The 13,236-nt window shown below is 35.5% G+C and overlaps 2 protein-coding genes across 3 annotated transcripts in view; both read right to left on the reverse strand.

The window, feature by feature from the left end:
* Nucleotides 1–13,236, reverse strand: part of qin (tudor domain-containing protein qin) — a 462,035-nt gene that overhangs the window by 79,677 nt on the left and 369,122 nt on the right. For both annotated transcript variants that reach the window (XM_073957242.1, XM_073957253.1), the window contains one exon: nt 3,459–3,615. In XM_073957242.1, the coding sequence (XP_073813343.1) occupies nt 3,459–3,615 (157 nt within the window). The remainder of the gene's footprint in view (nt 1–3,458; nt 3,616–13,236) is intronic.
* On the reverse strand, nt 8,202–11,869 carry LOC141387486 (uncharacterized). The gene is made up of 3 exons (XM_073957332.1): nt 11,630–11,869; nt 11,388–11,553; nt 8,202–11,294 (listed from the first exon to the last, which is right to left on the reverse strand). The coding sequence occupies exon 3, from the start codon at nt 11,197–11,199 to the stop codon at nt 8,419–8,421; it is 2,781 nt and encodes a 926-aa protein (XP_073813433.1). The 5' UTR covers nt 11,200–11,294; nt 11,388–11,553; nt 11,630–11,869; the 3' UTR covers nt 8,202–8,418.

The raw sequence follows: 13,236 nt of genomic DNA on the forward strand, positions 1-13,236 counted from the left end.
CGTTTGACTCAGATCCGCGACGCGCCATTTCATCCGCTTTTTCATTTCTCTCGATGTCGCACAAGGCACAAGGTAACGATTGATCTTAGGGCTTCCAAGGCTTTCCTGCAGTGCAAGACCGCAGCAGACTTGATTGAGAGGGACTTTAAGGCCGCTAGATTTTAGGGCCGCTTGACTATCCACATAGATAGTCGCCGGCCCAGCTATGTCCCCTTCCATGTTTTGTTTAGGTTGATTAATGCATTATACATAAACATACATGTAAATGTTTTCGAGAGCAAAGTCGGTCAATATATGCGACAAATTTTTTGTGCAGGAGATTTCCAACTGCTGGGAAGCCCAAATGGGACCCCAAATACCAAAACGTGGACCTACATATGCCCACAATTTTTGTGTGGGGAAGTTCCTGTACCATTGGGAACTTCAATTGCCAAGTTACAGCCAATTCGGACCAAAACCGTTAATAAAAACATCGAAATACCTGATTTCATTGGTTTTCCACATTTTGTAAAGCTAACTAATTTTCCTTCTTGATAAAATTAAATAATTAAGCAATTTGGTGTCCTCTACGCAGCCTAGAGCACGAAGAAAAGCATTTTCCTGTTTTCTAATGCGTTTAGTCACACTTAAATCACTAAAAATTAACCATTTGTCACCCGATTGGCTTGTTCGAAAGACATGATTTTAACCTTTTAAATAAAAAACAAGCAGTAAAAGTCCGTTGTGGAAAAAAGAAGTTATGTCCGTTTTAAGTTGAAAATCCAAGAAACCCCGTTTTTCACTAAATTTTCCTTTATAAAATCAAAAAACGAAGTGACTCAAAGAAACCAAAGGTATTTTCGTCTTCCATGGACTCCCACAATACCGAATTTATGCATCAAAACCCCTGCAAATTTTCACTGTAGCACAGTGTTATTAAAGAGAAATAATCATTGAATTTGGCTGCACTGAAGGGTCTTGAGAAAATGTTAAGTGTTTGTGTTTTTAGACAAAATAAAAAAAAATTAATCAAATAAATTACACATTTATACATCAAAGATATTAAGAAGATGTTACTAATTATGAAAAACACCAAATAAGATTGGAAAATTCCAAGGAGACAGTGCGATTGATTCCATTGTGCTATGGAACTGCTACTGCTAAATAATGGCAAAAATTGAACAAATATGAATTTTGAAATAAAAATAATTGAAAATATGCATTTATCTATTTATCTTTTTCAACAATAACTAACCGGTGTTTTGTATGTGCAAAATTCTCCCATCCTATCGTTCTATCGTTGATCGGTACAAAAAGTTGAGAGTGACTGTGTTAGCGAAATAAAATATGTTAAATTTTTAATAAATTTTTAACCAAAAATTGTGGATTTTAGTATAATATCCCAACCAAAGTGTTTATTTTGCATGATTTGTACAAAGTTTGTGGGAAATACTAAGATTTTTTGTAAACTCCCTTCAGGTTTGCAAGGGAGATTTTTTTTGGAGGAAAATACATGTTGGAAAGCGTTCATGATACCTACTTTTTCTCCATCGGAATTTTTTCCGTGCTGATTTTTTGTGATACTAAAGAAAGGAAAACGAGAGAAATTCCTCGCGGAATTTTCATTCGGGATTGGGCTAAATAATAAAAAATTTGATCTAAAATATAATAAAATTTGATCTAAAATATAATAAATAATAAATAATCTGATCTAAAAATTCTCCAACAATCTTCCAAACGTTTGCAGGGTATGACCACCTATTCGGTAAATAAACCCGAAAATACTACCGCGAAAAGCGGAATCGCAGTGAGCATCAAACGTCATATTCCACATCAAAGATTTGCAATCTGACACTAATTTTGCAGGAAAACTAGCCCACTTAGCGCCGAGAATTTTTATGCGAGGAAACTTAGAATTGTTTATGAAAATTATATTTTTGAGACTTTTTAAGAATTTTTAATAAATAACCTTTTTCTCTAAAACTTATAATTTTCCTGCAATCGGTCCTTCTTTTAAAAGTGCCAAAAACGTTGGAGTGGAGCGCGAAATGGCAGATAACAGACAATACTATAACAAAATGCAAAAAAAAAAACACCACAAAATATTGGAAAAAACATAATTTTACGTCAATTTTTTAAACCCCAAAATTTATTTATTCTCTAAAATATATCTCACACACCCAGGGACATTCGCCAAAACAATAAAATGTGTAAATGTTGCTGCCAATTCCATAAATTGTATGGTTCCAAAACGTATGAGTAACATCATGAAATATAACGTGTGATATTAAGTATACGCCGTTTGTTTAAAGAAAAAATTTTGGCCATTGGAACTGCGAATTTCCATGTGGTGTGTGTAAACTTTTTTCCCTATCATTTTTTGGTATTTGTAAAATGTACCTTTATTTGTATTATGCAATATTCTTTTGTTGTTTTAAATATTGTTTTTTTAGTGAGAAGAAATAAAACTGTGTACTTAGAATTTCATAAAAATCATTACTTACACTTACATTTATGGTGTGCATGTAAACTTTTGTCCTTAACTGTACGTGTATAGGACTAAGCCAATAAAGACTTTACTCATCGCATCCGGATTACCATGATTCGAACAAAGAATTGTTCACTCCAGGAATCACTTATTGCCGAAAATTCTATGCTCAAAATCATCCATCATTGCTTCGTAGATGCTTCAAAAAATTTAAAAGCTAAAAAGAAGCCCCAGAAGCCTTCAGCCATATATAGATCAATAATGGATAATATAATCAATTTTAAAGATAACATGTCCGGACATAAAATCAAACTACCTTCATGGATGTTTTTCGATGAAGTACGTAACATATCCCTAAGCACTTTAGGAATAGGAAAAACTTCAAACGAATTGTATGTTCAACATTGCAGTCTTTTTACAACATAACACAGCGATTGGCAATTTTTATATACAAATGCTTCAAAAACTGCACTTTAGCATTTTAACCATTAAACGCTGACACATTTCACATCTATTTTTACAGCTAAAGCTGCAGGAATTATTAAAGCCATAAATAAATACTGCAAAAGCATAAAAAATAACCACAATTTTGTCCGACAGTTTATCTATCGTCAAAGCTGTTTCTAACGTCTCAAGCACTAATTTGACATCCATTAATAAAATCCGTGATCTTTTAACATACCAGACCAGACCAACATACAAGTTTTCTGGATACCTGGGCATGTGGGTCACATCTTCGTCACACATCAACATCATCTAAACAATGCAATCGACAACAAAAGTCCCAAGTGCGGAAATATCGGTACTATCGATCATTTTCTACAGTCATGTAATGGTTTCTCCAATTTGCGCCAACTATATCTCAACAACAATGCACTAGAAGTCCTTAAGTCACTAACTTCCACTAACATAAATGCTATGTACAATTTTATTACAAACTCTTATTTAATAATATAAGATAAATTGATTGTAATACAAAATAAATAATTACCTTTATATGCATTTTAAAGTTGAGTGCACCTGGCCTCTCTCGGGCCAGGCCTGCGTATAAAAAAGATTCACGGACAGAATTTGTTACAGAGGTATGCAGGTCAATTTTTAAAAAATCACTACTGATTTTTTCAATTATGCTTATCCGGGCATTTTTGCTGAAATGTAAAAAATAAATAATTTTACATGAAAATGGGAAACAACGTATTTTTTATATAAATATGTATATAGTAAAATATGTGCTAACTCTCAATAAAAACGTTCCTTTATGCAATCGAAAAAAAATACCAAAATTTAGTAGACTCTTTCAGTTTGTCTTACCACAAATTCATATATACCAATCATTATATCTCTACAATATAAAACGATCAAGCTATGTGTTTCCGTCTGTCCGTCCGGTGCCGTGACATATGTAACTCTCAAAACTATTTTGGCAGCTATGTCGTCCCACACTACCTAGCAAAATACAATTTTTATTTCAAATTTATACGAAAATTAAAAAATTACTTTGGCAGTTTTGTTGAAATGTGTGTTTTACTTACTATTTGTATGTAATTCAAGCTTAATCTCATATTTGTTGTTTTCAAATTTAAAAACAACAAGTTTAAAGTGGGATGTAGTTAAACTGATGAGTCCAAGTGGCGTTGGACGAAACTAGTATTCTCTGTCATCCCCAAAAGTAATCAATTTTAATTACATCCCACTTTAAACTTGTTGTTTTTAAATTTGAAAATAGTAATTAAAAAATTACTTTAATTTCATATATATTTTTCATCTCATAATATAATTTATAACTATTTTAAAATTTTGGTAGCAAGGGGCGCCTTCGCTACCTTTTTGTTCTAAATGTTCTCATATCGACACCGTTGAAGTTTTTCCAAATATTTTTTTTTTGGTAAAAATAAATAAATGGACATAATTTTGCTTTTAAAATATTATATTTGACAATTTACAAAATGTCTAAAAAGTGGCGAAGCCTCCCCACCCATGGGGCAGATTTGCCATCGATATGATACATTCTCCGACAGACTCTAAAACTGTAATTTACCATACTTAAATATCAGCATTATGCGAAAAAGGAATATGTTTTATATTGAGCAATCAAAAATAATTCTAAAATTCACAAAAAGAACCAGATTCTAGTACTTAATTGAACTAGGTACCTTGAATTTAGGCACAAAACTCATAATATCACTAAAATGAGATACGTTTAATATAATATTCGATTTTAACTTCACATTATAGTGTGGTATATCTATGGCACAAATAATTTAACTATAATGGTGTATGCGCCCCACCCCTTACATATGCCACAATATTAAAATATTGACATTTGCAATTGATATTTTCATGCGAATTATTGGGATTTATATTCTTCTTTTGTTGTCTTCTAACGGTATAAAATATGTTTTTGATATCACAAAATGTAAAGAAGATATCACCAAACATATCTACCATAATTGCTTTTCTTACTATTTGTATGTAAGTTAAGCTTAATCTCATATTTGTTGTTTTCAAATTTAAAGCAACAAGTTTAAAGTGGGTGTAGTTAAAATTGATTACTTTTGGGGATGGCAGAGAAGACTAGTTTCGTCCAACGCCACTTGGACTCATCAGTTCTCTTAGTTCTTTGTATTCAAACAAAGAACTCTCCCCAATTTTATGACATACCTATGACACAACTGCCAACTTTTTTACAATTTTGCCTTTTTTCTAGCACATGTAGCACTTTTTTCTAGCACTTTTTGTCTGCAGATAGTAAAACAAAAGGTGTAAAACAAAAAAGAAAAAAAAAAATCGTGTGACTTTTTTACAAAAATATTACCACTATTTAAGAAAATGCGCGCTATTTTTTAGAAATTTTTTTCTCGATTTAAAAAATGCAAAGTTTTTATAAAAAAAAATAAATACTGTCAGCTTTTGAAGCTTATATCTATGTGTAACTTGATGACGAGTTGCGAATGGAATGGAAGATCGCGTGATTTTTTAGAAAAAATCCCAATTTAATTTTTTTAAAAAAGAAAAGCTCAGTGTCGTCGTTAAAGAATAAAAACTCCGGTCATTGTATTAAATTTAGAATGAGAAAATTTATTCGTAGATTGAGAATTTATTCTCTATAAAGTAAAATTAAACAAAATAAATACATAAATCAATTTGGATTTTAATACATTGATATTTTCAAAGACTCACTTGTTGTGGGACGACAAAACTTTAAGACGACAAATTACAAGACAAAAAATGGCTGCTTTCCAGCCTTTTATATCGCGAAACAAATTAATAAATTTAAAATGTTGGCAGTAACAAAAGGAACAACTCAAAAACAAAACAATATTGACTGCAGTTACAACAACATAGACAATCGATAAACAATAAGTCTGACTTTAATAATCGATAGGGTTACCAGCTGCATAATTTTAAGGAACCGGGTTTCCGACATCCCCGCCCCCGTGAATGGATCCCGCCAGGACCACTTCACCACAACCTTGAACGTCTAAAGGAGCCAACTTAGATACTGCTCTTCGCAACGTACCCGAACATGTTCGTATTTCAGCACATCTCGCCACGCCATCTCGACCCACACACATCTTCAGCACACGCCCTCTCTTCCATTTAGACCTGGGAAGTTCTGGTTCACATATCAAGACTAAAGAGCCAACTTCCATTGGCTTGCTTGGCAGACACCACTTTGTCCTTCTAGTCAATTCTGGAAGGTATTCAATCATCCATCGTTTCCACAAACCATTTTTCAAATTTTGTAAAATTCTCCACTGTTTCCTTGATGAACATAATTTTGGATCAAACGGTGCAGGAGTTTGCGTGGAGCTTGCACACCCCAAAAGGAAATGATTAGGTGTCAATGGTTCAGGTTCATCCGGAGTCACTGACAGATGGGTTAGTGGCCTACTATTCACGATATTTTCGCACTCGACCAAAAGGCTATATAAAGTTTCAGGCCTTGGGACATGTTCCTTTAAAATTGCATACAGCGCCTTTTTCACAGATTGAACTAACCTTTCCCATGCTCCACCAGCGCTGGGGTCCGAAGGAGCGTTAAACTTCCATTTTATTCCAAGTGGTCGCAAAGAATCATCAATTTTGTCGAAGTCAATAAAATTTTCTTCATGACCAAGTTCTTTCGTGAGGCCAACGAAATTAGTTCCATTATCGCTTCTCATCTGGACAGGCACACCACGGCGATTTATAAAGTTTCTGATGCAAAGAAGACACGAATCACTTGACAGATTTGTGGCGAGCTCCAAATGTACTGCACGTGTGGTTAAACAAGTGAATAAAGCAATCCATCTCTTTTCGTGACTACGACGAACTGAGACAAGTACTGGGCCAAAATAATCTATACCGGTATATGAAAATGGACGAACGAATGCCGTCAAGCGGTCTTCAGGTAGCGGTCCCATAATAGGCTGTGCTGGTTTACTCTTTCTCAGCTTACACATGTAGCAGGCAGCCTTCACTGTTCTCAGAACGACACGAATGGATGGGATCCAGTACTTTCGACGAACTTCACATATCACTGTATTGTCATTAATATGATGATTACGACTATGGTACCAATATAATATCAAATGCGTCAATCGATGATCTTTTGGTAATATATATGGCCGTTTGGTGGCGTACGGAATAAAAGGAGCATTATCAATTCTGCCTCCACATCTGAGAATTCCGTCGACATCAAGATAAGGGTTGAGCGATACTATCGAACTATTTGGTGGAACTGTTTGTTTCTTCACTAAACATTCGAATTCATACGAAAATGCCATTTTCTGCGCTGCTCGTATAATTGTATTCTCACCCAACAATTCTTCTTCAATTGTCAAATCTCCTTTCAATAGCGGCTGCCCTTTAATTTTTAATTTCAAGTTGTTGTACCATCTAAAGATCCAACCAATAGTTCGCCTTAGTCTTGAGTAATTCGAGAAACGTTCAATCTCATAAATAGCAACAAATTTTTTCCGGGTCGATAAGACAAAATATCCTGCGCGCATTTCCTCATCACAATCAGTAATGGTTGGTGAAGGTCGTGTTGGCCACATTTCTTTTGGTCGACATAAAAATTCCGGCCCATTTTTCCAGCGCCCATTAGGATCATATTGTGCTCGAGCACGCGTTCCTTCATCTGCGGGATTCATCTCACCGGGAACCCAACGCCACTGGCTTTCCTCCGTACTTTCTAAAATTTCAGTAACTCGATTTGCTACGAACTGTTTGTAACGACGATGATCAGAATAAAACCATTGTATTACAGTGCTCGAATCGGACCAAAATATCACCTGGTGTGGTTGTATTTCGTGATATTTTATTATAGCATTTTTTAGTCGAACTGCCAGTACAGCTGCCTGCAATTCCAATCTGGGTATCGTCATAAACTTGATTGGAGCACAATTAGTTTTGCCGGCGACAAATGAGATCTTCGGACCACTGGATAATTCAATACGCCAGTATGCCACTACCGCCATCGCCATTTCGCTAGCATCACAAAAAATATGGAGTGTTCTTTTCGCAATATTAATTTCAGAATTATAACATCTCGGTATTTTAAAGTCTCTTACCTTCACTAATCCGCACAACCAAGACTTCCAGCTATCACATAATGCCTCTGGGATGAACTCATCCCACCCTAGACCAGATTTCCAAAGGGACTGCATAAATATTTTGCCAGAAATCGTAAAATCACCCAAAAGTCCGAAAGGATCAAATACCGACATAACAAGGCTAAGGACTTCTCTTTTTGTTGGTATACGTTTGTTTTCTAAAATATCATCTGGTACTCGTTGGAATCGACAATCAAAAACAAAATCATCTGTTGCCGGTGACCACTGCATGCCCAATATCTTTTCAGGGTTTCCAGATGTAATATTCATGTTTTGACGAGCAGGGTTGCCAAAATGTTTGTAAATGCTTTCACAATTCGATACTATTTTGTGCATTTCAAAACCGCCTTGCTAGTGAATAGTTATAACTTCTTCAACCACTTTAATTGCTTCTTCGACAGAAGAAAAACAGTCGACGTAATCGTCTACATAGTGTTTACGGATAATCGCTTCAACAGCTCTAGGGTACTTGTCCACAAAAATTTCTGCATTGGTGTTCTTGACGTATTGAGCAATAGTCGGCGAGCATGTCGCACCAAAAATTGCTCTTGTCATTACGTATTGACTAACTGGTTGACTTTCACTCTCTCTGTATAAGAATCTCTGTGCCTCTTGATCTTCCTTTATGATTCCGACCTGCAAAAACATTTCTTTTATGTCACCACACACTGCAATCGGCTTTTCTCGAAATTTGAACATGACACTCAGAAGTGACTGATTGAGATCTGGTCCTGGCAATAAGTGATCGTTTAACGAAACGCCCTGCACTTTTGCCGCAGCATCAAAAACTAAACGCAAACTATCTTTTCGTGGATTTACGACAGCAAAATGTGGTAGGAAGAATGTTTTATCAGAAATTATTTTCTCTTCCTCGGCAGTGAGACGTCTTGCATATCCTTCATTCAATAAATGCCGCATTTTTGATCTGTATCCCATTTCCAATTTTTTATTCGTTTTGAATTTCCTCTCTACAAGTTGTAGTCTCTTTAGTGCCATTGAATATGAATCCGGAAATTTATACTTATCACTTTTCCATAAAAGACCACATTGGAAACGACCTCCACGTAAAGTAGTGGTATTCTTTAAAATTGCAAGTGCTCTCTGATCATCCTTTGATAGAACCGGTTTCGCGTCCAGCTTCACCATACACGATTCCGTATCAAAATATTGTCTCATAATACTTTCTAATGATACATCCTCTGCACTTGACTTCCTTGTATGTAGCACTCTTTTTGTTAAATGCTCACTTTCAGTACCACACGGGCCATACACTACCCATCCCAATCTCGTTTTCACTGCTATAGGGCCATTGTCATCTGGACACATTGGCACATCAATAGGCACAGTTAAAAAGGCATGTGTCAAACTTAGTATCATCTGTGGCTTAATATTGAAATAGTTCTCAATTGGCAATTTCGACAGATCACTACTACACTTTAATCCATTCAACGCGAACGATTGGGTTGGCAACTCCAAATTTTTTATCAAAAATATGTTTGAAATTTTATACTTCACGCATTCATTTTGAGTTCCACTAATAGACACTTCAACAGTTTCTGACTGCTGACTCGAACAGTGCCCATTTAGCCATTGCAATCTCAAGTTTCCTTTTCTTCCCTGCAATCCAATTTGTTTTCCCAATTCCCACTCTAGCATAGTGGCATCTGCGCCGTCGTCAATAAATGCATAGGTTGAGATACACTTTTTTGGGCCATACAACTTTATGGGAATCATTTGAAACAAGATCTCACTACTTTTACTTCCAGCATGAAAATTTCTTCTTGGACTCTCAGTTTCTGAACATGCTGTGACGTTTGTCTGTTTATGTTTACCAGTATCAGCTGTTTTGTGTAAAATGTAATTATGTGATTTATCACACCCGTCGATACCACAACGTTGCTTATTAAAACATTTTACAACTTGGTGCTGTCCTTTAAGGCACGAAAAACATAAACGTAAATCACGGGCTTTTTTCCAACGATCATCAATGGGAAGATTCTTAAACTGGTGACAATTTGTAATACTTTGGCAGCTTCCAGAACATATTACACATTTGTGTCCAACACTCGCAGTAAAGGCAAATTTGTTTTTATTTTGCGACCTTTTGTTTTGATGCGCAGGTGCTGATGGCAAACCGTCTGATACCATATTTGCAATACGTTTCACATTATCAAGCCATTCGCAAAAGTCTACCAAGTCAACAGGTCGATCCAGGGAAATGCACTTTTCAGCCCATTGCATTTGTTTTGACTGTGGAAGCTTAGAAACAAGCTCGCTTAATAATGTTGGATTACTTAAGTGGTGCTTTCCATCCGCCGTTTGCAGAAACCGAACCATGTTGGTCACCTTTGTTGAAAATTTTTCCAGCAAATCGAGCTTAACCTCTGGAACATATGAAATCGCACTTACTTTGTCAATTTGGCTTCGTATCAATTGCTCCGGACGACCGAAAGTTTGTGAAAGAGTGGATATAATCATTTCAACATTTTTTGAACTTGACAAAAGTGATTCCACTGTTTCTCTTGCATCCCCATATAGAGCTTCGCGAATCCTTATAATGTTCTGCAGTGGTGTGTACGCGAATTCTGCTGTTGTTTGTCGGAAGTCTTCTACGAATGTGGACCATTCCTCTGGCAGTCCGCCAAATTTTGGCAGTGGGTATATTTTGGCTTTATGTGATGCTGAACCCTGGCTGTGGAAAGAGTTATTAATAAGAGACTCACCATTATTTGACGTGGCTGCACTAGCTGCAGCATCAATCTGTACACCCTCCACTTCACCGGACACTGCTGCTGTTGATTGCCCTTTACCATCAACCTTTTCTGCCACAGCTTTGATTTCCTTTTGTAGTGACTTTATACTTGCGGCTGTCTGCTCTTTCTGTGTGTTTATTACCTTCTGGACTGCATTTATTTGCTTCGTCATTTCTTTCTGCATGTTTGCCAGTGCCTTCAGGATGTCTGGTTGTTGGCGGTCTGTATCCTGTGTGGGAGTTGTTGCTGCCATTTCAGCCGACAATTCTTGGCGGGACGTTGTTGCGGGAGAGTTTGTTGTGGCGTCATCCTCCATTTCATAACGTTTTGGAGCTTTACCTTTATTGGGCCTTTCACTTTGCCTTGGTGTCTGGGACATAGTTTACTTTACCAATTGTCATATAACCTCAAATGTTCCACATTGATTCGTGAAATCGGAAACCGCAGTCAATAATTCCGAAAATAGACGTCACGAACAATTAACATAAATATTCAATTGGTTTCTCAATATTGTACACCATTTGTACAAAAATCTGGAAAATAGCCAAATCTCGCAAGGACGTCACTAACAATTAACACAAATCCAATTGATCTCCACAAAACTCCATTTGTTCCAGCGAAGATTCAAGTTCTCCAACAAAGAATAAAGATGTCGTCGTTAAAGAATAAAAACTCCGGTCATTGTATTAAATTTAGAATGAGAAAATTTATTCGTAGATTGAGAATTTATTCTCTATAAAGTAAAATTAAACAAAATAAATACATAAATCAATTTGGATTTTAATACATTGATATTTTCAAAGACTCACTTGTTGTGGGACGACAAAACTTTAAGACGACAAATTACAAGACAAAAAATGGCTGCTTTGCAGCCTTTTATATCGCGAAACAAATTAATAAATTTAAAATGTTGGCAGTAACAAAAGGAACAACTCAAAAACAAAACAATATTGACTGCAGTTACAACAACATAGACAATCGATAAACAATAAGTCTGACTTTAATAATCGATAGGGTTACCAGCTGCATAATTTTAAGGAACCGGGTTTCCGACACTCAGCAGGCATTTTGTTAAATCGCTCGTTTTAAAAAATCGATTGTTTGCTGACGTTATAAATTAAAAAAGAGAAATGTGAATATATATATATATATATATATATATATATATATATATATATATATATATATATATATATATATATATATACCAAGCTTTTTGTAGAAAATTAACTTATGTTGAAACTGAGGTATGGGGTATTGTAACTCGCGATCAGTTTTACTATACCATAACTTTTGACCGCATTTCGGCAAAATAAACTGTTTTAGCCCGATTCACCGAGGGGTTTCTTAAAATAATAATTTGAGCGGAAGCTGTGGTCGTACTAATGTAAAAAAATCGGAAAAAATCGTTGAAATAAACGAGTTTCATTATGTTATTTTCCAATTAGTGGTTTTACAACACAATGTAGAGCTTAATGCTCAAAGGAGAAGTTAAAGAGCACCCTTCAGAGTTGAAGTTTCTAATGTATGATTTTTTAATATATCCACTGTATCTACCTCAAACGGATGCTGACATTTTGAAACCTGAAAAATTGGGTTTTTTGAATTTTTGCTCTAATCGCGACGCGCAGCAGGTTTTCCCTAAAAGCTTATTATTGGATTGTAGTACTCGCGATTTCGCATTTTTTAATGTATAACATGAGGGTGTAGCCCTCACAGGATCACAGTAATCTGCACCTAAACACGAAATTTTTGTGCGTAAATTTTTCTCAAAAACCTATTTTTTTGGTTTAAAATTTACAAACGTCATTGGATTTCCGTGGAAACCCGCGTAAATTTAGTTTTTTTACGTTCTGAATCTAACAAGCCACGACGCGAAAAATTCCACCCACTAGATTGGCGGATCTGATACCCCTCAAATTTCGAAAATTTGCAAAAAATTATTTTGAAAATATCGCATATTAAAACGCGTTTTGGATGTGTCAGTTCTACTTAAATAAATAGATCGATACGCGTGTTTTAACTGCGCGAAAACAGATATTTCAAAACTATCGCTGATCCAGAGATATAATAGATTTTTTCTAAAAATTAAGAGCGATGCTACATCCACGGTTCTTGATGGATCGCATTGAAACGGTATAGAAGGATGTATTTTTTAATGGTGATTATTGAAATCGGATGCGCATAAAATGTAAATGAACTTCGCGGAAATTATGACCATTTTACTGTATTTTGCACCCTTAAATGCAGCAGATGCTACATCGTGGCCGCCAAATAGAATTTGACAAACTGTACATCAAATAAAAGGGATTGATTCGCTGTGTTGGAAAATCGGATGCGCATCTTGTCATTTTCATAATTACGCGGTTTATATGCGTCTCAAATGTTGTAATATTCAATATAACATTATTTTAAC

Source organism: Musca autumnalis, unplaced genomic scaffold (genome assembly GCF_047663935.1).
Source record: "Musca autumnalis isolate F117 unplaced genomic scaffold, ASM4766393v1 scaffold_1, whole genome shotgun sequence".
Taxonomy (NCBI): Eukaryota; Metazoa; Arthropoda; class Insecta; order Diptera; family Muscidae; genus Musca; species Musca autumnalis.

Bases quoted from the DNA above. Each gene is read 5' to 3' on its own strand.
- LOC141387486 (XM_073957332.1), bottom strand. From the start codon at position 11,199: ATGTCCCAGACACCAAGGCAAAGTGAAAGGCCCAATAAAGGTAAAGCT.